Raw genomic sequence first — 26668 nt, forward strand, 5'->3', positions numbered from 1 at the left:
TCTTCTCTGGCCAATATTAAAATTGGTCTTTCCTAACCACCCAGTAACATTACAACTGGGGCAGCTACTACAGAAGTTATTCTTTGATTAAAACATAACTGCAGGGCTGGCCCTGTGGCCTAGTGGTTAAGTTCGGCATGCTCCACTTCGCAGCCCAGGTTCCATTCCTGGGCATGGACCTACACCACTCGTCAGTGGCCATGCTGTGGTGGTGACCCACATACAAAATAGAGGAAGATTGGCACAGATGTTAGCTCGGGGCTAATCTTCCTCAGGCAAAAAGAGGAAGATTGGCAGTGGATGTTAGCTCAGGGCGAATGTTCCTCAGCAAAAAAGTAAAAACAAATAATTGCAGAAAATCCATGGGGCCAGCCCCCTGGCTTAGCGGTTAGGTGCGCGTGCTCCGCTACTGGCGGCCGGGGTTTGGATCCCAGGCGTGCACCGATGCACCGCTTGTCCAGCCATGCTGAGGCGGTGTCCCACATACAGCAACTAGAAGGATGTGCAACTATGACATACAACTATCTACTGGGGCTTTGGGGTGAAAAAGGGAAAAAAAGGAGGAGGATTGGCAATAGATGTTAGCTCAGGGCCGGTCTTCCCCAGCATATGAATAATAGAGAACTGACCACAGATTGTAGCTAGAAATTTTAGCCACAGGTCAGGATTCAGGATCTACAATATAAAACTAATCTTTGGTCAGTTATGCATCTTCCCCCCTTCACTAAGTTAAGAAGAGAGGGGTCCATGCACTGCCCTGCTCCAGAGACCCCAGTCTACCCACCCAATGAAATTCCAGAAGCAAGGTGTTGCTTATTGCAGACTGAAGGAGAAAGCAGGCCTTCTGCTACCCAACTGGCCAAGCCCAGCTGAGGGGCCCTGACCTGGCTTTCTCCTTTCTAATCCAGGGAAGCCAGATTTAGAAAGGCTGTCAGATTAGGAGACATCTTGACCTTTTTAAACCCTTGATTTCTCTCAGTAAGTTAAAAAAGCCAAAAGCCTGCATCTGCATTTGCTTTGCTTTTCACACTCTCACTAGACACTTCAGAAACCAAAATATTGCAAACCTCTGCATCTCAGATGCCAGGACAGGGACACCCCTTTACCCAAAGGGGACTGGGAAAGGTGCCCTACTGGATCTTCCAGGCAGCCAGCATTATCAGGTCACACTTCTGCTCTCTCTCCAGTTCTTTTGGTTTTCTGTAGATACACTCTAATCAGCAATATCTCTGAATCCATGTAATGTAAGCCATGTTATAACTGGGATCCACTGTGTATACACAATCTTTGGTGGGGACTTTCATCTCGAGAGCATTCCTGCCCTCGAGATTTCACAACTTTAAGGACATTGTTGCTTTTTTTGTTTGTGACACCAGACTTTCTTAGGGAGTAAATCATTTTCCTTAGGCTCGAACAAGTACAGTTTAGACGGGTCAAAAATAGTGTTCAGATTGAGGTGGGAATCCTGGCAGCCTTGGTATTTAAAATCTGCCTCATCTCTCTCTTCTCCCCTCTGCTCCTCCCTCCCCCCAGCCTGCAGAATCTGAAATGCCAGAAAGCAACTTTTTACATTTCCTTCCTAAGGCTGTTCAGTGTCCTTCTCTGGTAGAAGTCTCTGCTAACTCCTCATGGCTTCCCCTCCAAATTACTCCTCACACTCGTTAGCCCTGCAGGGATACAGAGAGGCTAAGAAAGAGCATCTGGTCTGCACTAAGGATGCTGTGGTCGCGAGAAGTTGGAGGCAGAGGAAAAAGGGGAGTTAACAGTTCCTAACCATGTAGGGAACAAGCCCGGCCCTTTTTGGAACTAGTTCAGAAGACAGCGAGAGGCCTCAAAGGAGAAACTTTATCTGGCTGGTTATTGCATCGGCCCGCTGGTTTGGGGCTGCGTGCGTGTGGGCGCTTGGCGTGCAGAGCTGCCCCCACTGGCATGCCCGCAGCGCCGGCTCCTATGTCCCCCAGCAGGCAAGGCGCGTAACCGGCCGCCGGCTACCCAGGAAGCACCATGGCTGGGTTTTATGCTTGCCTGAGGACTCCAGAGTAAGTGGCGGGCGCAGCCGACCTGCTCCAACTAGACTCCGTGGAGTGGAGGGTGGCAGAGCGCCGGCCGCCGGTGCAGGGGCCTCTACCCGCCCAAGCGGGGTGCTCGCCGCGAAGAAGGGCAGCTAGGGGCGACCCGGGGCTGGGCGGCGGGCAGCGTGCCTTCCAGGGGCTCGAACTCGCGTCATCCCGCCCGCTGCTTGGGGGCGGTCCGCTCCCGGGAGGGCTCGCGCAGGTGTGCGTGCGTGCGCGTGTGCGTGTGCGTGGGAAAGCGGCGGCGGGGGCGCGGGATTCCAGGACTTGGCGGGCCGGGCAGGGTTGGGGCGGGGCTGGGAGCAGCGCTGGGCGGCTGGACGCCGCGAGGCTCCTGACTTGCAGGCTTTCTCCTTCCCGCCGCCGCCCCTACTGGCTCACCTGAGTCCCCGGGCGAGATGGCCGGGCCGGGCCTGGCAGGTGGGGCATCTTCCCACGGCTGTTGCGGTTGTTGATTAATTTAGTTGTAGAGGCAAGGGGGAAAGCGCCAAAGGGAAAATACAGCCGCGCTGCAGTGACTGATGTAGAATATCTAGTCATTCCAGGGGTTTCCTTTCATGCGCATCGTGATGCCCGACCTCTTGGTGCAAGGGTACCTTGTGGCACCCCTGCGGCCTTGGCTTTGCCAGAGTTTGTAAGAATGGCTCAAGGATATGAGGAGAGCTGCACGAGGATGTTGATGTAACAGGCCAGGGCTAGGGAGAGAGACTAGGGCCGAGCTATAGGTTCCAACCTGCACGTGTCAAGAAATGTAGCTCACGTCATCTTAAAAAAAGCAGCCCACAAACCTGGATTTTACCAGGCTAATTTCATTGACTAGTAACACCGTTAAAATAACGTTCGCTGTAATACTTCAGTTAAATAATGTGTCTCAGTTACACCGAAACATTTTGTTCTGGCACCAGTCAGCAGCCAGCACGACTGAAAATAAAGATATAAGGGAAGGGGGGCACTGGAGGCAAGAAATGGGAGAGAGAGAGGAAGGAGAGAGGGATGGAAAGAAAGTGGAATTTGGATGAATGGAGAAAATCACCTTAAGTTTTCTGAGTTGTCTTAAGTTCTAAATTTGTTCCCAGCTGTACAGTGTGCCGTCTCCCAGTTATCTGATGTGGAGTTACCTCCAAGCCGTTTATTCTCACTATGTGTCCCCAGTGGTGTCTTTGGATGTTGTGTGTGCATACTTCAAGCACTGACAACAGAAAGAAGATATTAACCCAAACAGACCTAGTCATATGGCTAATTAGTGGGTGTGGGAATATACTTGGTTATTTTCCATTTTCATTCATGAAGCTAACGCTCTTCTCCCTCAGCTATCACAATTGAGCATCACAGCCAGAAGCTCACCTCGCTCATTGCAGGTCTCCAGTAGTTGAGAGGTGCATAGGTTCACCTGACCTCTGCAGGTCAGTACCTTCATGGGAAAGCACTGTATGGACACGGACTGGCAGCCTGTGGCCTGCAGGCCCAAAGTGATATTCCATGTGATTTTTAGTGGCACTCTGTTTGGGGTGCTAAAGTGAGGTGCTTCAGGCATGGAAGTGTGGGTAGACTAGCTGCCCCCTTCTACTTTTTCCTCAAAATCAGTACCAGAGTGCATTCCTACTCTCCGGGTGGTGAATGGGCCCGGACTCTTGAAACTTGAAGTGTCCTTGCAACTATTTTATAATACTTGGCCTTCGATGGATGCTGTGGAAGTTACAAGGCTTTCTCTGTGAAACTCACTATAGCACCAGATGACAGAGAGGTGGCCAGTGAAGGCTTTGGGAGGATGAGGGAGATGACGGCCGCTACAATGGGAGATGATCATGGCAATGTTATTGCTCCCAGGTGAGTGTCCAAACCCTTCCTCCCTGGGGCTCAGTGCCACCTCATGTAAGATTCTCCTGCTTGCAAACAAACAAGTGGCCTTTCTCAGAGCCTCTTCATCCTAATGTTTGCTTTCCATGGAGGGGATCTGGGGCAGCCTGAAATCTTTGGGGGTGGAAAAGGGAGATTCAGTGGACCAAATGGTCTCTATACTTGTGGCCACAGTTGAAGGCCGGAGCTCATCTGATGGTTTATTGAATCTGGGCTGCAGGAACAGGAGAAATGAGAAGAGGGCATTTGAGGAGATTGAGGAGTCAAGGCCTCTACAAATAAGTGGCTTGGAGTCTCCCACAGGACCTAAAAGCTATAGAGACTCAGTAAACATTCAAAAATATTGTGTACCTGCTGTAGCAAGCTTTGTGCTGAGCACTGTGGGAGAAACTTTGCTTTTGTTTCCTGGAGCCAGGCGAGCACAGTGCCTGGCACAAAGATTTGTTGAAAGAATGATGTTGACTGAGCCCAGATGCCCTTGAGGAGCTTGCCTTCCTAGGGAGCGGTCAGCCAGGTAAACAGCAGTTTGCGGGAGGTGGGGTGGGAGGCCTGAGCTCAGTCGGAGAGAATGTAAAGGAAGACAGGAGCAGGTGGAGGGCCTGGGCGCCTGCAGTGGGAGAGAGATGAGAGGCAGAAGGAGAGAGGGATGGAAACAGAGCGTGGAATTGGGGTGAGTGGAGAAAATCACCTTAAATTTTCTGAGTTGTCTTAAGTTTCTAAATTTGTTCCAAGCTGTACAATGTGCTGTCTCCTAGTTATTTGGTGTGGCGTTAGGGTCCCTTCTCTGAGCTTTTGCCAGGACTCTGGGCGTTGAGGGAGAGGAAGACCAGGGGAGAAATCGTGCTGCTCCAACATTCACTGCTCCCCCTGTAAGCCTTTGCTTCTCTCCCGCCTTCCATGCCCCCATCATCCCTCAAAAGGGGGTTTCCTAGAATCACAACTTGGCCATATCAAGAGGGTTGTACCCCCTCAAGGAACCCCAATAAGCATTGAAAGTTGAATTTGGGTGGAAATACAGGATTGGTTCAGTTTTCTCTCCAGATCACAATTGCATTCTAGGTTTTATGTAGAGGTGTGTGCACTTATTATATGAGCTGGAGATATTTGAGATGTTTGGCCAGTGGTGGAAATGGGTATATTCAGAGTCACCCGTATCCTTGTAGGCCTTAACTTCATGCCACGATCCTCGTTGACACCTGGGTCTAATCAAGTCAGTTGCTAGGGTACCACTTTTGGTGTTTAAATTCTGAGCTGGTTATTGTAGATATAGCTTTTGCTTAAGATAACTAGCTATTAAGTTCTGTTCTTTTCATAGACATAGAATGGCAGCAGGTGACAGGAGAATTATCAAGGGATCAGTGAATATGCTTATTGGTAGAAGGAAGAAAATAGTAATAGTCTTGAATTATGTAACACCATTTTGTGCAAGGATATGAGAAGATAGAGGAAAAGCAAAAGAACTTTCTTAACTAGACAAGATCCTGTCATAGTGGGACGGGTGAAAATGTCTTCATTTTAAGAGTGAGGAAACTGGACCCCAAAGAAGTTAAATGATTCTCCTTGGGTCACAGAGTCAATGACAATTCCAAGATTAGAATCCTGGGTACCCTGACTTCCAGCGTAGCGCTGTGCAGCCTGGGATAGAGGAAAGATCAACCTCTGAGCGAAGAACCAAAAGCACCATCATGGGATACTGTGGCCCCTAGCCTGAGCTGCCCCAGAGGTTTATTCAGCCCAAGGCAAAAGAGCCAGCTGGGGCAACTTCATATTTGGCAACCCCAATCTCTCCGGTCACCACCCCTTCCCGTTTCAGCACCCTTCCCACTCCAGGTGTTCTGGGCCTGAACCTTGCCCGTCTCTCCAAGCCTGTCTTCTCCAAGCCTCTGCCATCCTAGGCTGTGGACTTCCCCTTGGCTAATACATTGCCATCCTGTGATGCACGGGCTAGCTCTTGGCCAAACTGACCTGTGATATTAGGTTAGGGGGCATGGTTGGATTACTCTTGACGATGTGCATTTCAATAGGACCTGGATGCTTTTGTGTCACTCTGAGGCTTGATTGTCATCTGGGGGAGCTTGCCAGGTTGGTGGGCCCCTCGCATCATGCTAATCAGCTTTTCCTACTCTAAGAACAAGATTCAGGAAGGTGAAACTGAGCACTTCTGCAACAGGTGCCTGACCCCCGACCAGGGAAGAACTGTTGTAAGTGGTGTGCCAGCCTGCTCCTCTTGGCTGCAAAACTTCCCTGATGCCCCCCAAAGCAGTGTGGGCTGCTATTTGAGATTAGAGGCCACAAATATTGACTTTTTATGAGTTTCAGTTGCTGATATTCTGGGGGCCCATGCATTCTTTTTTGGCCCTGGGCAGCCCCCTGGCACCCAGATGCTGGAGGAGATCCAACCCCAGAGGTCCCTCCAGTGGCTGACAGTCTTGGGGCTCTCTATCTCCCCCTCCCATCTGCAGCTATTCTCCTGAACTCGGGGCCCGCCTGCACCCGGGGAGCAATGATGAACGCGAAGCCTGGCCCTGTGAGCTTCTGGTTGGAGAAGGCAAATATGGGCCAGCAGAAAGCACCAGAAATGTGTAGCTGCAGCTACTCAGCCTGCAGCTCAGACCCAACTTCCACTCCTCACTGTAATTAAGTGTTGAACGTGGTCATTAGAGATCCCTGTGGCACTTCGCCTCCTTCTCTCTTTCCCTACTTCCCTGCTTTTTTTAATTCTAGTTTTAGAAGAATGGCTGTTAACTCCAGTTCCCTGGCAAGGGGCCCAGACTGGGTATTGCATTTTGCTAACCTGCATTCACCCTGTGGCATCTGCCCGAGGCACTTTCCATTCATGAGAGCCATAGGGGAGCCTATGGAGTGGCAGGTGCCTACCCTGGGGAGGGACTGTCCCAGGCCCCCAGCCTTGCCCTCTGTTGGGGGGAAGCCCAGCTCCTGGGAAAGTTCTTGAATAAACTATTTGCTATATTTACCAGTTTACCAAAGGTTTGTCTCTTTTGATTATTTCTAACATAGTTAAAATATTTAACTCTTGGTAAAAATTCATTTAGGAGGGAATGGTTTTAAAAGCTTTTAGAGATTTCATTTGGTCTCTAGCGGCATTCTAAGGAGTGTTCCATTTGTTGTAAGGAGGTTTTGTTTCCTTGGGAATATATTAAAAATGTGGAAAAGTATCTTATTTCATCAGTAACCAAAATTTTAGCATTTTATATGGGAATGTTTACACTAGTTTCTTTTGAATCCTTTGAAAGCCCATTTTCTGTTGGGCCAACTTTAGCATTTTGGGGATTCTTTCACCAACTTCTCAGCTAGCACAATTTTTGGTTGGTTATTTCTGGAAGTTAGTAGCCAAAATGTAGTGTGCGATGTGGTTGCTCCTGTCATTTCCTAATTGATTTTCTACTTTACCATTCTTTTAGCTTTTTAAAGCAATTCAGTTCTCATCCTTCCTTCATGATTTCATGGTTAGGGTTAATGGATAGCAAATTTGGGGAACTAATCGTACAGTACGTTATGGTAATCCCTTCTTGGCATCTCCACTCTCCTTCTGCTGCTTTAAATGGTTTTACTCTTTCATGAAATCTTCAATAGTTATTAAAACCACTCATTCAGTGCAAATTGCTGTAAACTATGATTCACTAGAAGAAATGAGTTTTGGTCAAATGGCTTATTTTCAGAAGGCCAAGTTAAGTTAGTGAAAAGATTTGCCAGTTTGATTACTTCAAATACATATGCTAACCTTAACCCAGAGATTCTCAGCAGGGGTGTGGGGAGCAAGTTTGCTCCCCAGGGGACATTTGGCAAAGTCTGGAGACATTTTTAGTTGTCAAAACCAGGGGAAGGGGTGCTACTGACATCTAGTGGGTAGAGGCCAGGGATGCTGCTCAACATCCTACAATGCACAGGACAGACTCCCCCACAACAAAGAATTTTCCAGCCCCAAATGTCAATAGTGTCAAGATTGAGAAACCTTGCCCTAAACTAATAACATTTTACCAAAGTAGAAGTCTGAGGAGGACCACCCTTAAGTGTTTAGACTAGCACTATCCCATAGAAGTTTCTGTGGTGATGGAAATGTTCTCTATCTGTGCTGTCCAATACGAGAGCTGCTAGCCACGTGTGGCTATTGAGCACTTGCAGTGTGGCTAGTATGACTGAGGAAATGAGTTTTAATTTATTTTTTTTAATTAATTTAGAGTAAAATAGTCACATGTGGGTGTTTGCTTCCATATTGGACTCAACTTTAGAGGCACTATAGTCTAGGGGAGCATGGTTCTGGGATCAGACAGTCCTGGGTTTGCGTCCACGGTCTACCACTTCCTAGCTTTACGGCCTTGAGTATGTCACCCAAGCCTTCTGAGCCTCAGTTTCCCCATCTGTAAAATGGAGGTAATAATGGGACCTACTTCTCAATCTTCTCAGAGGATTGTGAATATTCAGTGAAATAATGCATGAGAAATAAAGCATGCGGCACAGTGCCCAGCACAGTAAGCCTTTGAGGGTGTTAGTAATTATTGCCGGAGACTTGTGATTAGTATAGCAATTGCCATCATGTAAGCGGGGCTTCTGCAGGGCTTACAAATGAGACCTCCCCTGGGATATTATTGAAAGGCCACTTCAGAGGCAGAGCCCTAACTCTCAGCCCTCACAACATTACCATAGGCGTGTCCTCATCCCTCTTTGGACCTTGGTTTTCTCATCTGTAAAATGGGAATAATAAAAACTGTAATCATAATAATGCCACGTACCTAACTTTCTATGTCACAGAATTGTTGGGAGGGGCAAATGGCTGTGGAAGTGCTTTGAAGAGTACAAAGCCCTCTAAGTCTAAGGTTTATGTTATGAGTTTGCACACAAGAGTGCTTTTGTTTAGATTCAGTGCAAAAGTTCTGCCTTGGTAGAGCTGTCGTCTTAAATGTGAAATGAGAGTGCCTGAATTAAGGAAGTTGTATTGGAGAGCAGCAGAAGCCAGGAGCTCTTCACAATGTCAGGTCCTCCTCTGTCCATCACCCAGCCAGTAGTGTGGCGGGAGAGCCCACGCACCCCTTTAAGAATGCAGGGAAGCTTGGCATTTGGGGTTGGGAAACCAGAGCAGTGTATGGACCAGCCTGGCTCCCAGGCTGTTCATGAAGGAGCAAGGCATCTGGCCCCAGGGGAGAGAAGAGGGCCCCTCACAGCAGCTTCCAATGTGCCATCAAAGGCTATACTGCCCCAGGGCTCAGCCACCTAGCGTAGTATCTGGCCTGAGAGATACACACGTACACACGCTGAAAATATTTGGGACCATACAGTGGAAAGAGCATGGGGCTTTGGAGTCAGACATGGGTTTGAATTCTCACAATGCTGTTTACTAGCTGTGTGGCCATGGGCAAATGCCTCAGCCTTCCTGAGCCTTAGTTGTCTCATCTGTAAAATGGAGGTAATGGTTCCTACCTCACAGGGTTGTCATAAGGATTAAATCATGTAGGTGACAGGCACATAGGTTAACCTCAGTAAATGTGAGTTCCCTTGCCACCTAATGTTGGTAAACAAAGATTGACTTTTAAGGGGCCGGCCCAGTGGCGCAAGCGGTTAAGTGCACGCGCTCCACTGCGGGGGCCCTGGGTTCTCGGGTTCGGATCCCGGGCGTGCACCGACACACTGCTTGGGAAGCCATGCTGTGGTGGCGTCCCATATAAAGTGGAGGAAGATGGGCACGGATGTTAGCCCAGGGCCAGTCTTCCTCAGCAAAAAAAAAAAAAGAGGAGGATTGGCAGATGTTAGCACAGGGCTGATCTCCTCACACACACAAAAAAAGATCAGGCCGGCCCCGTGGCTTAGTGGTTAAGTGTGCGCGCTCCACTACTGGTGGCCCGGGTTCGGATCCCGGGCATGCACCGATGCACCACTTGTCCGGCCATACTGAGGCCGCGTCCCACATACAGCAACTAGAAGGATGTGCAACTGTGACATACAACTATCTACTGGGGCTTTGGGGGGAAATAAAAAAAGGAGGAGGATTGGCAATAGATGTTAGCTCAGGGCCGGTCTTCCTCAGCAAAAAGAGGAAGATTAGCACGGATGTTAGCTCAGGGCTGATCTTCCTCACACACACACAAAAAAGATCGACTTTTAACTAATTAATTGGTCATAATCCCATTTGCATTCCTCTGAGATGGAAAAGGAAATGAAAGGTTTCTGCTGATGGCGTGGGAAAACTGTTTAGTCTTTTGTTAAGAAGGCGAAAGGGGAAAAGGATTCTCCTTGCTCTGCTGCTACCATGTCCAGAAGAGCAGTCTGAACTGTTTGGGGACAGGCTCAGATAAAGGAGCAAGCACGGGGCTCTGAGTTAGTCACAATTACAGTGTTAATGAGGAGCCTGAGCAGCCTTGCCTGGGCTTGGGAATTCCCTGGAAGAAGTCACCATACTCTGTGTGCCCAGAGAGAGGCTTTCTGGGGACATGGGTTTCCCAGGCATCTGGAATTTAAACTCGAGCCATCTCTGTGGCCGGTGGCTCTTGTGGTGGTAATGACCAAAGGGTGCAGGTTGGATCCAGTTGGCTTTGCCCTCCCGCAGCCGTGGGCCCCAGCCCTCCATGCGGATAGCCGATTCACAAAGCTGCTGGCCACCCGGAGACTACTGGAGAGAGTATGGGTAACTGCAGGAAGTCTCATCCCCTACTTTTGGGAAACCAATGAAGATCAGGGGACAAAGGTCATTAACACCTTGGGAAGGATAGCCTTCCCATGGAGAAGGGAGAGTAATGATGATAATAGCTCACATGCATCAAGTGCTCACTACGTGTTACCCCCGTGCCAAGTATGAGTTAGTTCACCAAATTGTCTGGGAGAGCAGGGCCCTTCTCTTTTTTGAGCACTGTTCTGGTCTCTTCTTAGCACATAGTAGGTGCTCCACAAACACTTATTAAATGAATGCGTCCTCATGGTTAGCCTATGATGAAGGTACTACTCTTAGCCCCACTTAACAAATGAAAAAATTTAGGTTTTGAACAGTTCAGTGACTTGCCCAAGATCACAAGCTAGTAATTGACAAGAGCCAGGATTCAAACCTAGATTTGTCCAACTCCATAGCCTAACTCTTGTGCAACTATGTTATGCTTCCTCCTCAGAAGGTCAGGGTGCCATATCTCTCTTTCTGCAGCAAAGGGATGTCTGCTCAGAAACTATTGGATCATAGAATCAGGGACACTGCAAAAAGACATGATATTGTGACATCTATACCTCCTTCATCCCACCTGCTCCCTCCACCTCCCAAATTCTGTCCCCAGATAGGTTCATTTTATGGGAAGGAAGCTAGGCATGAAGAAATTATATGACCTGTCCAAGATCACACAGCTTGTCGGGATCTTCATTAGCTTGAAGTTCTAGTCTTCAAAAAGCTCAGAGCCTGATAGGGAGAGAAAAAGTTTCATCTATCGGGGCCAAGACCTAAATGGGAGAAAATTGACAAAAGGCCCCATATTGTTAAAGCAACTTACTTGAATTTTTTAAAAGTAGAAACATAAAACATTTTACTCATCTAATTTGAACTTTTGAAACTGTATTCCTTGTTGCAAACACAACAAATTATAACAATATAATTCAGTTATCTACTATAGCATATGAGGGAGATGCTCAAAATGAGGAATGGAAACAAGAGAGGAGAAAAAGAAGAGATACAGACATGGGAAAGTCTAGATATGGATGAGAAAAAAATTAAAAATGGTAGGCACTGTATTTCAGAAAGATTGATAAAGTCATGGTGCATTTTTATATCAATAAGGTCGGTATCTCTTATTTCCCATCCTGGGGTACTCATGAGCCAAGGACCAGCCCAACCTATAAGCTGTGGGTTACGTTACTTCCATTTTCTTATTGCATTCAGAGCTCCCCTTTCCCTGAGCCCAACTGTTCTGAAAAAGTGGAGAGGAAAGTAAGTCAAAGGGAGACTTCTGAGGCCCATAGGGGTTGGGGAAAGAAAAGGGTGCCAGGCACATCTGCCTGTTCACATTTTGAGCAGATCCCGGTAGATAAGGCAGGAAAAGTCTACTGTCCTGAGTTCGCATAAAGCATATGAACAGAGGTTTCTTCATTGGTTCACTATTCACTTGTGATACTTGGAGAGAGTCTCCAGAAGCCTTTTAAGAGAATGAGATGGGGAAAAATCCCCACTAAACCTCCATCACCTCTTTTTGAAGGACATAATTTTACTTTTACATATGAGGAATGTTTGTTTCTTCTGTGCCTGTGGCTCCAGAAGCCAAATGTTCATAATCCAAAAACCTTATTTCATGCAGAAATGGCCTATGTTTGCTTATTCAGAGTTGGAGGAAGGAGGAAATTGGGATGAGGTAGTTAGTTCTCTGATAGGGATGAACTCCCAGTTTGAAGAGTTGTAAAAAAATTTCTTTTGGAGGGGAAGAAAGAACGAGTAGGGAAGTTTAAGTCAAATCTTCTGCAACCCTGTGAATTTTTTAGATGGGAAAAATAGCTTAGGTTTCTAAACAATCTGAAAGTAGGAGAGTTTTCTGAAAATATCGACAGGCTTCAGAAGGGCCTGCTCTGAAGGCTGGTCCCCTGTTGGCCAAGTCAAGCAGGACCAGTAGGGGCCTCTGCAAAATCTGGCCTCTCCAGGGATGAACTGGGAACTTTGAAAGATTATCTCAGTGAATCCTAGAATCCTAGAATACCTGAGCTAAAAGGAACCCTAGACTTCAAGTCTAGTCCAATCCCTTGGTTTTTAGCTGAGGAAACTGAGGCCCAGAGAAAGAACTTGGTGTGCCCAAGGCCCCACAGCTAATTAATAGCAGAATGGGGGTGTGTCAGCTCTCCAAAAGTTGCTATAGGCCTCATTGGAGGCTCAAGTCTTAGAGAGGTTTATTAGAAAAACAAAATACCTTCCTTTGTGGTCACAGTCCTCTCTAGATATCATTCAAGTTGCTTTTTCTTCACCGCCCTTGCCCTGCCATCCATTTCTTATGGCTTCCCATTTCAGCTTTTCTGTTCCAGTCATGCCCAGTACCCAATATGATTTACAGCAGGGTTTCCTTAAAGCGGGGTGTTTGGACTCTTTATCTGAGAATCACATGAGAGCTTGTGGAACATGCAGATCTCTGGGCCCTGCCTCAAATGAAGAATCAGAATCCCTGAGGGTGAAAGCCAACGAATGGGTGATTGTTATGTAGGATGTTGGCTTACCACCTTCCTCCTGGAACTCATTTCTCACACCATTGTCCATATCTGTAGTAGCAGTTTTAAAAAAAAAAACCCTCCTATTTATTGAGCTCTTACTTTGTACCAGACACTGTGCTGTTTCTTACGCATTATCTCATTTATTCCTCAGATGCTGGCTGTGTGCTTCCCACTCACTCTCAAGTGGACAACAGAGTAGTGTCCAGCTGGGAGAAGGGGCCAGCTACCTCCCACCCCCACACAAGTGCTCCTCCCAGGCACTACTCCCAGTGTGGCTTTTTACTTTCCTAAGCTATTCTGACTAGGGATTCTTGAGCCTTACTAAGTCCCATAGATTTCTGCTCTCCTGGTTCTCACTGTCGCTTTTCTTTTCCCTTGAGATGGTTACCCCAATGGGAAGAGCTCTGTGCACATCATTTACTTCTTCAAAGTGGCAATCCTCTTCCTTTCCCTGCCTAGCAATGAAGTGGTTTGAATGAGGGAATGAGTGAGAGAAGGCTTTGAGCACTGCGTGTTGGGATGCTCTCTGCTTCTGCGGCCTGCAGTGAACACAGGAGGAGGGTGCCAGGAATCTCCTTTCCGTGCTTGGCCATCTGGGTCTTTCTCTCCTCCCCTACTAGCTGCCTTCTAGTCTGGCCCAGCTCCAGGCTCTCTTTCATGTGGCCCTTCTGTCTCTGCCCTCTTGGTGTCCTGTCTAGCCCTAGGCCCTGGGGCATTCCATTTTCCAATCCGTTGCTATCTGGGTCCCTTGTCCTGGAGCCTCCTTCCTGTGGCCTGCCAATATTACCCCAGAAGCTTCTTTTCCAGGCACTGGACCAAAGAGGTACAAGAGTCAGGTGTGAGAGCAGACTTGACGCTGGGCACAAGGGCTGTAACCAAGCCAGGTGCTGCCCATGCTTCGTTGCCCCCAGCACATCATTCCGGCCAGAGTCCTCAGGCCCTTCTTGGTCACCCAGAGTTTGTGGCTGCCATCCGCCCTCTCTGCCCCGATCCTGAACTCACCTGTGCTGACTCTCAGTGCCTCGGGGCTCAAGCTGTGGCCAAACGTTTCTGTCTAGCAAAAGGCCCATGTTAAGGTGGGCTTCCTCTACCAGGCCTTTCATGATTACTCCAGCCTACACCAGAGGTCCTTTTGCGTCCCTTTTGCTGCTTTAAATGGAGCCACCACAAAAGCACCCTCTAGGACCGCCTGTGGTGAGACTGCCTCCTATCCCTCAATTCTCCCATCTGCTGTTCCCCTTCACTCTCACCTTCCCTCGTTCTTTTTTTTCTTTTTGTTTCCTGAGGAAGATTCACCCTGAGCTAACATCTATTGCCAATCTCCCTCTTTTTTCTTTTTTGCTTGAGGAAGATTAGTTCTTTGACCTCATTTGCACCTAGATCTCAGCTCTCTAGCCTTGCTTTGCTGCTTCCTGCCCAACTCGGCTTTGCGATGGATTTTGGACATACTTCTCTGGCTTAACCTTGGCCCTCTGCCTCATTTCTGCCCTCTAGCCCCGTGTATGACACATGCAAGCAACTTGCGCTCCAGCTTCCTGTTCCATGACTCTTGGGGCCTACAGGCCGCTCCTATAGGTAGTCAGTACCCTAGAGTTTAGCCTTTGGGTCCTCATCATAAAATGAATCCTTGTCATAAAATATCATAAGAGAACACATGATAATTTTGTCACCCCCTCCTCATTTTACATATGTGGGAACTGAGGCCCAGCGAGGAGCTATGACTTGGGCAAGGCCACAAGGATAATCTGTTGGAGGGGCAAAATCAGCACCCTGGCCTTCTGATTCCTAATCAAGCACGGTTCTCGAATTTCTCATGTGTATTTTTTTCTTTGTCATCAAGGAGCGGGCCACTTTAGTGTAGCACTTATGGGCTCTGGAGTCAACGACCTCGGTTCAAATCCTGCCTTGACCATGCACTTGTGTGTGACCCTGGGCAGTTAATTACCCTTTCGGTTTCCTTGTCTACAAACTGGAGGAGGAGGAAGAATAAATAGTCCTGCCTCGTAGAATTTTGTCTGAGGATTCAATGAGATGATATATGCAAAACACTTCAAACAGTGTCTGCACATATTGAATGTCCAGTTAATGTTAACTATTTTATTTTGTCATTGCCTCTGTGGCACCTAAAACAGGTCTGAGCACATAGTAGGTCTGCATAAAGACTTTGGGGTACTAAAGAGAGAGGCCCTGGGAAATAATGTTCTCACTGTGTTGTCTGGTTCAAGGGGAATGATTCTAATGGTGGGTATTTTAGGCCTTGTAGAAAGAGAGGGCAATGCCATGGCTGGGGTAAGGGGAGAGATTTGAGGTCCAGGCAACCTTTGGGTAATGCTTCCCACAGCTCCAGGTAGGCAGCTGCCTCTTTGCCTGACTGCAGGGCTGTCTATGGGGTTAAGGGTTAAGGAAATCTGAGGTCTTAAAGGCTCTCAGATATCACTTTGACTGAGAGTGGCCAGGACTCTCAGATTCGTGGAGGCATTTTTATTTCAGTGGGCATGTGCCCCTTGGGGACAGCAGCATCACCCCTCCTTAGACCCATTCCCTCCCTGTTAAGACACAGTTCACTCTGAGACCTCTCCCTACCGCACCCCAGAACTGGTAGACCAAAGGCCATGTATCATAGCCGTGAGGTGATGCTGAGATTGCCTGCCCCAGCCCCCACCCCGTGGGCTAAAGGGCCTTAAGATGAAACCAAAAAGTTACAAGTTGCCCTCACAAAAGGCACAGCTAGTTCAGCTTGGGATAGGGCCACATTCTTGTGGCCTAGTTCTCTTCCTCCTTTATCTCCCCTGCCTCCCCCACCAGGGAATGTCTGCTGGTTGTTGTTTAACCTCATTTATATGTAGATCTCAGCTTTCTAGCCATGCTTCGCTGCTCCCTGCCCAACTGCTCTCCTAGTGGCCTTTCGAATTCTAAGGCCAGGAAACATCTGTGTCATAGCCACAGAATCCAACCAGCCACGTGGAATTCACACCCTGCACCAGCACCATCGCCCCCTTTTCTCCCTTCTTGGAGATTTTTCCCTCCTGCCCCCAACTGATGGTTTATTGACTGCTAGGAGCAGTAATAACAGCAACCACAACAAATGCATAACAAAAGAAAAAGCCTTAGACACACTCTGCCGGGGGTGGACTTGAGAGCTGATGGAGACTTTGAGGCCAGAGCTCTTGGCCCCCAACACACACTTAAAGCTGTGAAATCCATCCTCAGGTCCTCTTGACTCAATTCTGGCTCTTCCTTGAGTCCCCCAGGGTCCTCAAGCTTCCTGCTCCCCTTGCTGATACCCCACTTCAGCCTGGCCACCGGAGGGGCCCACGCTACAGACCTATCCTCTTTAATATTGTGCGATCTCTCATCACAATATACGTGTCCAGTGAGCCATTTTTGGAAGGACTCTTCATTGCTAAAATGATCAACGAATCTTTGCAAAGATGTTAGGGGCTGATAATGACCTGGAGAGTTATCCTATTTTCAGGTCCTGTAATAGGCCAGTCCGTGACATTCTTTGGGGCAGGAGTGGATGTGCACTTAATACTTACCAGATTTTGCCAAGTTAGGAGGGAGCAGAGTGTAGTGGTTGAATCATGGGCCCTGAAATCCACCAGAACCGGATTTGAGTCCTGGCTCTGTCGCTTACTACTTGTATGACCTTGCACAGATTACCTAATTTCAGTGGAACTCAGTTTCCTCATCTGGAAAATGGGGATGGAAATAATAAAAACCAAATAACAGTGCCTACCTCATACGGCTCTTGTGAGGATTAATGAACTAACACATGTAAAACCATTTGTCACAGTGCCTGCCTGGCACAGAGTAAAAACTCAGCAACTTCATTCATTGTATTAATTGTATAATATTAATTGCGCCTGATTGCAAAAACAGAGCCTTTAATCATAGGATATGTGGATTGACAAGACAGAATAGGACTTCTCATCAGCAAGGCTTTGAGGCCGCTAAAGAGATGGCAGAAAGAACCTTTTAGACCAGGTTGTTTGCATTTTTAATGCCCCCCACCAACCCCGCCAGAGGATCTAAGGTGTTAAGGGTGGCATGAGTTGGGTCTTTCTGAGCCTCTGCTGGATTACTCTGGGGGTGAGAAGCAATGAGGAGGAAGGGAAAGCAGGACTGGAAGCAGAGTTAAAGACCTTTTAAGTGGAAATGCTGGAGGAGGAAAAGGCACAACGACGAAAAAAAGAAAGAAGACGACGAAGAGGAGGAGATGGAGGAGAAGCTTCAGCCAGTATGGCTGTTGCAGCTGCTTCTCTAAGATAAGGAGTGGGTCTTTCCTGTTGCTCTCTTCTGCTAGTAGTGGAATGTAGCTCCACAGAAATTTTGAGCAGTCTTCTAGCCAAGGCAACCTATTCTTTTGAGGCTGCCTGTAGTCTCCAGGACAAGCACATGCTCCCTGGATGACGATCAGGATGCTAAGAGGTATTCCTGAAATGGGCTTCCCTATGGTAGGGAAGTGGAGAGTGGTAGGCTTTCATTTTTCTCTGGTCTCCTAGAGTGGAAGAAAGGCCTGGGTGACAATTACTCTACAGCAGGTATCTGAGACAGGAGGCCCCTAGAGCATGTTTGGGTATCTGCTCAGTGGTTCTGATGGTCAAATGCCCATAGGTGAGTGTATGGAATGTAGAGAAGTGACCCGCTATCCCTCATATGTCTTCCTACTAAGACCCATGGGCATTTTGAGGGTTGACTTTGCAGAAGTTGCTGAAGATGTCTTTTCAAATAATGTGCCACCAAAGCCATGCAGCAGTTTCTGCATTGGGCAGATACCCACCCAAGGCTCTCAGAGCCAGGATAAATGACCATCAAGATTGTTCTCCTCTAGAGCCAGCCCTGATGGTCTAGTGATTAAAGTTCGGCACTCACTGCTTCAGTGGCCTGGGTTCATTTCCCCGTCATGGAACCACACCACCCATCTGTCAGTTGCCATGCTGTGGCAGAAGCTCACATAGAAGAACTGGAAGGACTTACAGCTAGAGTATACAACTATGTACTGGGGCTTTGGGGAGGAAGAAAAAAAAATATTGTTCTCCCCTATTCAGGATACCATGAGGGTGCTCACATCTGCTCCTAGGAGCATAAGCAAACAGAAGTTCTAGAGGTAACAAGTCAGCTTTGAGCCTTCCAGGAGCTGCTGCTGCTCTTGGCTCCTGCTGGGAAAATGCCAGTCATACTGACTACCTTGGAAAACTCTGAATTTTGCATGGAAGTAGTTATATCCTGGGTGGAACATGGTATCCAACCCTTACCACCCTAAATGAACTCTGCCAATCAGTGGGGTGGCCGTCCACATCAGAGCTATTCTGATTACTGGTGGGTTTGTGGAGTGGGGCTTCTGGAGCTCATTGTGGGATTTAAGGGACAGCCCTCTCCACCATGGCGTCCAAGGGCTGCTTTCCAAGAGCTGGCTGAACCTCTGGTGCCCTCCTGCCAAGCTCATGTGGGAAAAAGAGGAAGGGGGAGTGATCACAGGCTCCTCTCCCCTGAGGTTAGCTTATTTTTCAATTAATAATGGGAATGGGGACCCTTTCTGATGTTTTCCTTTCAGGGGCAGCCCAGGTTCCTCTCTGAGTTTGCTTCCTGGCAGCAGATACTTCCTCTAGAACTAGCTGGGCAGTTTCAAGGAGAAAGGCACTCGCCATCATTCTCTCCCCCACGTCATGCCTCAGAGTGATCAACTCCAGGGCTCTTCATCCACCGATCGGCAATACACACACCCCGGGCTGAGGGCACAGAATATAGCAATAGTTTGAAAGAAGTTGGAGACATTGTCTTGGGGTAGGGAAAGCCATCTCAAACAAGGTGAATCTTCAGGGTGCTCTCGTATGCTCTAATGTTTTGGCAGGGCCTAACCTGCTCGGTTGACACCTCGCTTGAGAGAGTGGCAACTTATGTTTCTTCGAAAAGAAGTGTTTGTGACGGGATGGCCTGGGGCACAGGAGCAAACAGTCTCCTCATGGGCTTGTTACCAAGTCCTGTGTTGCAACTTACATGACTCCAAACCTACCCCACTTTTGGCTTCTTCCTCAATTAGAGCTGGGGCTTGTAGGACTTGTATTTGTTTTCTATTGCTGTGTAACAAGTGACCAAAATTTTAGTGTCTTACGACACAAATTTACTATCTCTCAGTTTCCACGAGCCAAGAGTCTAGGCGTGGTGTAGCTGGGTCCTCTGCTCAGGGTCTCACAAGGCTGTAATCAGGGTACCAGCCAGGGCTGAGGGCTCATTCGAAGTTTGAGGCTATTGTGGGGGAAGAAGGAGAATCCCCCTCTGCCCTTTCCCTTAAGGTTCTTCTGGCTGGCCAAATAATTAACAAGACAGGTTAGCAGGAGAAAATAATACCAAGTTTAATAACTTGTATGCATGGGAGAAACCCAGGACACTGAATTCCTCAACACAATCCAGAGATTCTTGTCTTAAATACCATCTTCAGCTAAAGACAAAGGAGGATGTTGGGGGTGGGTGGTGTTTTGGGATTTCAGAGGGGAAGAAGACAATTTACATGGAGAGGGAAATGTAAATGTTTGTCAGACAATGCTTTGCAGGTCCACCTATAGAGAATGTGGCCGGAGAGACAGGAATTATAGTAATCAAGAGTATGTAGATTTAAGTCTTCTTCTTCTGTCCTGATAAGAGTTTTCACAGATAAGTTCATCCCCCCCTTCCCACTACACAGAGGGAAATAAATACCTTTACAAATGTAAATATTTGGTAAACAGAACTTTGTTAAGAATGGGCTTAGCGAGGACCCTGCCAGTCTGTCCATACCCCGAGTTAAATTCCTTTAGGCAGTTAGTGGGGGAGGTCAAATGTCCATCAGAGAAAATACTTAAAGTAAAGAGATATATTTCAGGGTGGCCAATTTTGATCTCCTACACTATCTTCCAAGCTAACTGATTGTTGGCAGAATTCAGTTTTTTGAGGCTGTAAGGTTGATAAAGATTGGCCCTGGGCTAACATCTGTGCCCATCTTCCTCTACTTTGTATGTGGGACACCGCCACAGCATGGCTAGATGAGCAGTATGTATATCCGTGCCTGGGATGCGAACCTGCGAACCCCGGGCTGCAGAAGCAGAGCGCGCGAACTTAACCACTATGCCACTGGGCTGGCCCCCGAGGTCCCTGCTTTTTTGATAGCTGTCAACCAAGGGTTGTTCTCCACTACTAGAGGCTACCTGCCATTCCTTGCCACATGGTCCTCCCCATAACATGACAGTTTGTTCCTTCAAGGCCAGCAGGAGTATCTGCTGCAGCTTCGAATCTCTCTGACTTCTATATCTGACCTCTAGACACTCTTTTAAATCAGATCACCTGATTAGGCCAGGCCCACCCACACTCAAGGGGAAGGGATTTACAGGGCATGCACACCAAGGGGGGGGCAACAACCTTGGGGGCCATCTTAGAATTCTGCCTACCACAGACTCTATGTAAAGCATTTCATCCTATCAGATTAGCTTTTTAAAAATGAAGCCAGCTGCTTTCCATTAGCATTCCCCACTTTGGGAAGGCAGCAAAGCTGTCAAGCGAAGTCTCCTGAATCCTTGAACCTGAACCAGGCTGTGGTTTAAAAATTTCAACAACCTTAGAAAACAGGCCTTTTCCCCTTGTTTTTTCTCTTTTTTTTTTCTAAAGCCCTTGTTCAGCCCTCAAGTCAGTCTGAGGAGGAAAAGATGCTTCTGGGGCTTAAGCATCTGGGGTTGGCCCAGAGAGAGCAAGCAAGCATTTAAATAATGACTGATCATGAAACATTGTATCTCTGCTGGGCCAGACTTCTTTTTTTTTATTATTGATGTCATAATAGTTTACAACATTGTGAAATTTTAGTTGTACATTATTGTTTGTCAGTCACCGTATAATCCCTTCCCCCCTTGTACCCACCCAACCCCCTTGCCCCTGGTAACCACCAAACAGTTCTCTCTGTCCATGTGTTAGTTTATCTTCCAGTTATGTGTGAAATCATGCAGTGTTTGTCTTTCTCTGTCTGGCTTATTTCGCTTAACATAATACCCTCCAGGTCAATCCACGTTGTTGCTAATGGGACGATTTTCTTTTTTTTTATGGCTGAGTAGTATTCCATTGTGTATATATCTATATATATATATACCACATCTTCTTGATCCAATCATCAGTAGAGGGACACTTGGGTTGTTTCCACTTCTTTGGGCCAGACTTCTTGATGACCATTATTCCATAACTTTATGCTCCATGAAAGTAGTTCTGAAGGCCTTTCATCATTTACTGGATAAAAACTTACATTATTTCCTCTTTCCTTACTCAGCTTGTCAACTTTTTCATGAATTTCATGCAGAGGGTTCTTTTACCCACAGTGTGTCTCAAATTGTCCCCACATGTTTAAAAAAATGGGTTACTTTTCCCACTGATTCCTATTTGTCACTGCAACCCCCCCCCAACTCCTGCATTCTACCATCCATAAAAGCACACAGTGAGCACCTTCTGTGTGCCTGGTGTCGTGCTAGGTGCTGGTGATATCCAGACAAGCAAAATGTGGTCCCTGTCTGCAGGGTGATATCAGCTATGACAGAGGTGTGTGCAAAGGGCTGAGAGCATGGGGCGTGGGTGGTAATCTTTGATCTGGGACTTGAAGGATGTGTAGGATTTCAATGATGTGGGGATTAGGAAGGTGGTTTTCCGGGCCAAGTGGACAGCCTGTGCAGAGCACAGAGAATGTAAAAGAACATGGTGTATTTAGGGAATGACTGGTGATTCTGGGAGACCAGAACATGGGGGTGTGAGTGGCGGTGGATGGTAGTAGAATGGAGGGGGCAGGGAACATCAGATTGCAGAGGACCTTGAATGTAAGAACTTGGCTTTCGTCCTGCAGGCACCAGGAAGTTGGTGAACTAGTTTAAGCAGGGGAGGCTCATGGTCAGATTGGTATTTTAGAGAGAACATTGTGACTTTTTTCGAGATGCCAGTGAGGTGACAGTAGTTTTTGCTCAATATCATAAATAAAAGTACAGACCAGAGGAGGCGGCACCAAGGCCACTATTAAAGAGCCCTGGTATAATTAAGGAACAAATTCGCTTTAAACTTATTTTAGCCGTAATGAGACACATGAAAGATATACAGTGATGCCTCTATGAGGAGATACTTGGGAGGCAAAGCTCTGGTTAATAAGGTCAGCCGGAGGGCAAAGGGAGAGAAGGTTTGCCAATGGTGGTGGCTGTAAAGTAGGAGGAAGCAGGATGTCTGTTCCTGAAACCTCCTCCATGAGCGTCTGGGCCTAGCCCAGCTGAATGGGGCTTCTCACCCAGGGTCCTCGTGGCTGGGACACCTGGGAATGGACTCTCTGCACCAAGGACAAGAGGGGTCCAAGAGTGCTTGGTTCTGCACAGGTGAATAACTTAGGGGTGGGGCCCACCTTGCTGGGATGGAAGGCAGGCCCTGCTAAGTTGGGAAACAAGGAGGTTCCTTCCCTAAACAAGTCTTCCTCTGCCTCCTATAGCATGCCTCTACTTCTAAGAAATTGCTGACCACAAAGATGGTTCTTCTGCTACTTCTTCTTCTTTTATTGGATTTAGGCATTCACTCAACAAACACTTATTGAGTGCCTGCTATATGCCAGGTACCATTCTAGGTGCTGGGAGATCCAGTGATGAACAAAATAGACAAGGCCCCTGCCCTAACGGAATTTACATTCTAGTAGAGAAGACAGACAAGAAACCAGTAATTAAATTAATGTAGAATATAATTTCAGGTAGTGATGAGTGCTATGAAGATGCTAATAAAGGATATCAGTGATGGAGAGAAACTGGGAGGGCTTTAACTAGTATGCTCATGGAGGTCCTCTCTGGGAGGTAATATTTGAGCTGACTTGAATGCTTCAAAGGAGTCAGCCTTGCAACTAGCTGGGGAAAGAGCCCTCCAGGCAGAGGGAGCAGCAAATGCAAAGATCCTGAGATTGCAAGGGGCTGGCTGTGTTGGGGATTAGCAAGGCCAGTGATGCTGGAGGGGAGGGAGAGTGCAGGAGGGTAGCAGGAGTGGTTGTCCGGGGGGCCTGGGCGTGGGGCCACATCACATAAGGCCCAGGGTAAGGAGCTAGGATTTGCTGAGTGTGATGGCAAGCCACTGGGGGGTTTTGAGCAGGGGGCTGATGTGACTGCTGTGGCGGCGGTGTGGAGAATAGGGAGGCAAAGATGGAAGCAAGGAGACCAGTTAGGTATTGCAGTGACCCAGCAACAAGATAATGATGGCTCAAACGAGGCAAGTAGTGGTTGGATTACAGAAATATGTTGAAGGAAGAGTCACGAGATTTACTGTTGGATTAGATGTGGCATGTGAAGGAAAGAGAGGAATCAATGACTCCTAGGTTTTAGTCTGAGCATCTGGTTAGTGGCATTTCCTGAGACAGGGAAAACTAGGGGAAGGAGTGAGTGTGAAGGAAACCAAGATTTCCATATGCACTGTTAGGTGGAGATGTCGACTAGGCAGTTGGTTATAGGAATATGGAGTTCAGGGAAGAGGTCCAGTCTAGAGATAAAAATTTTGGAGTCCAGAGTGTATAGATAGTATTTAAAGTCTGAATGAGATCATCCAGGATATGGTAGCCGCCAGCCACATGTGACCCTTGAGCACTTGAAATGTGGCTAACCCAAATTGAGATGTGCCGTATATGGAAAATACACAACAGATTTCAAAGACTTAGTATGAAAAAAAGAATGTAAAATACCTCATTGACATTACTTTTATAATGATTACATGTTGAAATGATAATATTTTGGTTCTATTGAGTTAAATAAAATATATTATTAAAACTAACTTCACCTGTTTCTTTTTACTTTTTTTAATGTGGCTACTAGAAAATTTAAAATCACATACATGGCTTGTAATAGTGGCTCACGTTAACATTTCTATTTAATGGCATAGGTCTAGGAAATGATTGTAGATGGATAGGGTCAAGGACAGAGCCCTCGGGTGCTACAACATTTCAAATTCAGGGAGAAAAGAAAGATCCAGCAAAGGAGATTGAGAAGGAACAGCAAATGAGGTAGGAGGGAAATTAGGGGAGTGGGGTGTACGGAAGGGCAAGTGATAACATTATTCGAAAAGGAAGAAGTGTCAGATGCTGCTGGGAGTTCAGGTAACTGACAGTTGGATTTAACAAGAGCAGTTTGGTGGAGTGGTTTGGAAGCAGTTCGGTTTGGAAGCCTGATTGGAGAGAGCTCAAGAGAATAAGTGAAGACATAAAGAGAGTAAGTAGAGATCACTCTTTTGAGTTTTGCGTTAAAGAGATGCAGAGAAACGGGGTAGGAGTAGGAAGAGGATTTTGAATCAAGGGGAGGTTTGTGTGTTTTATTGTGGGTGTTGGTTTGTTTAGAAGGGGAGACAGCTCAGCTGATGGTGGTGCTGTCCTCAGGCCCGTTAGGATTCAGTTGGGGAAATAGGGCAAGTGTGCCAGAAACAATTGGAGACAGTCTCAACTCAAGAGTTAGTTAAATCGAATAATGACACTGTTAGTGATCTAGGGACGCAGATGCCGCCAAGATGCCCTCTTTCTTTGTTCTCCCCTTTGTCTTTCATATTTTTCTCTTTGGTTGTTGTTTCCCTTTCTTTTTCTACCCTTGACAGTGGTAGGTCAAGGACAATGTTATCCTACTGTGGCCTGGTGTTTCGGAAAGCAGGCTCATTTTCCACGGACTTCTCTAAAGCTCAGAGAAAGTTTATTTCCCCAGGGTCTAAAAAGCCTTCTTGAGTGGCGGGGCAGGGGTGCTGCCATGTTCATTAAGATGGCCCAGGAACTCACCAGTGATGTGAACTGCTCCTAGACCAAGGAATTCTCCTGTTCTCCCTCTGAATTTCTGAGGGGCTTCTGAATTTCCTTACCCCTTTGATCCTTCCAGATCTCCAGGTGGAACTTGTGTGTGTGTGTGTGTGTGTGTGTGTGTGTGTGTGTGTGGTAATTAGTGAGCATTCTGTGGGCCTGGGGTTAAGTCATCTTCAGGCACAATTGTGATATTGGCTCATAGAGTTTGAGTGACTTGAACGAAGTGTCAATACCTTTCAGCCAAAGCCCGCCAGCAACACGCCTGTCGTTGAACAAGTTGGGTTTAGTACTCGCTGCAGTGAGAAGGAACACACACCGTGGGGAGCCATAGGACTTCCCGTGAGAGAACCTGAAGCCGTCTTGACACCAGGGCCCTGTCAGCCCTCATTGTGGTTTGGAAGCTTTCGCTTTCCAAGGCCTTAGTCACTCTTGCTGGGTGACCTCTCAAGTTTGCCTTAACCTCAGAGCCTGTGGTCTCCTGTCTCTACCTCCAGAATTGTATCAGGGACTTATGGCTAGAAAGCAGCACAGGATGGGCCTGGAGCCCATCCATGAAATAGCAATGGCAGCTTGACTATATCTGGGAGCAGAGCAGATCTGAGGTGGGGAGGGCACCCCAGAACCTACTTAACCCCACTTGATGTTACTTGAGTCAGTCACATCAAGACCCCAGGGGAGCTATTATGAGGCAGTCTCTGCTTGCCTCTCTACAGCCCTCCTGCTATGTATGAATATAACACCCTTTCTCTGGATTAAGGTGCTCATCAGATCTCCCTCCCCCTCCCAAAGTCCCATTAAAAATGTCAGCATTGATTTATAAAGGTTTGATTGTCAACTGACAGGCTTCTCTAGACCTGTCATCCCTAGCTTTTGCTAGAAGGCTAGATTGAATGGAGAATTTACAGTTGACTCTCAATTGATTATCTGCACTAATGGAAAAGAGCACAAGGACAGATAATTCTCCCATGACATAGAATCAGAGTCATGGGAGAATTATCCTTTTGATGGTCACTTTGGTTGTTTCCCATTTTTGGCTATTTAAAACAATGCTGTGATAAACATTCTTGCAGGTCTATTTTTGTGTACAAGTGTGAGTATATCTACAGGGTAAAGTTCTAGAAGTGATGCTACTGGACCAAAAGGTATGTGCATTTTTTAAATTTTGGTCTTGTGAAATTGCTCTTCAGAGAACAATTTACACTCCATAATGTATGAGAGTGTCTATTCTTCCTATCCTTGTCAGCAATGTAATGTCATCAAAATTAAAAGTTTTTTGACAATCTGATAGGTGAGCATGTTGGCTTGATATTTTGATTTGCATTTCTTTAGTTATAAGTGGGACTCAGCTTTTCCTTTTTTTTTTTTTGTGAGGAAGATCAGCCCTGAGCTAACATCCATGTCAATCCTCCTCTTTTTACTGAGGAAGACTGGCCCTGGGCTAACATCTGTGCCCATCTTCCTCCTTTATATGGGACACTGCCACAGCATGGCCGGAGAAGCGGTGCGTCGGTGCGCATCCGGGATCCTAACCCAGGCCGCCAGCAGTGGAGCGCGCGCACTTAACCGCCAAGCCACGGGGCCGGCCCCCAAGCCTGAGTTTTTCTTTATGTGGTTATTAGCTATTTCTATTTCTTTTTCTATAAACTGCTCTTGTATCCTTTGCCCCATTTTATATCGAGCTGTCTTTTATTGATTTATATGTGCTCTTGACAAATTAAGAAAATTGGCCCCCATATCTGTATTTGTTGCAAGTAGTGTTTCCTAATTTGTT

General features: G+C 47.1%; 1 protein-coding gene across 1 annotated transcript in view; it reads left to right on the forward strand.

Moving 5' to 3' along the window:
• The first annotated feature begins 1912 nt into the window (after positions 1–1912).
• KIAA1210 (KIAA1210 ortholog) overlaps positions 1913–26668 on the forward strand; it is a 67882-nt gene continuing 43126 nt past the window's right edge. The window contains exon 1 of the mRNA XM_087427697.1: positions 1913–2039. Within this exon, the coding sequence (XP_087283823.1) occupies positions 2005–2039 (35 nt within the window). The 5' untranslated portion in view covers positions 1913–2004. The remainder of the gene's footprint in view (positions 2040–26668) is intronic.

Source organism: Ceratotherium simum, chromosome X, assembly GCF_057802395.1.
Source record: "Ceratotherium simum simum isolate JZ-2026a chromosome X, ASM5780239v1, whole genome shotgun sequence".
Lineage (NCBI taxonomy): Eukaryota > Metazoa > Chordata > Mammalia > Perissodactyla > Rhinocerotidae > Ceratotherium > Ceratotherium simum.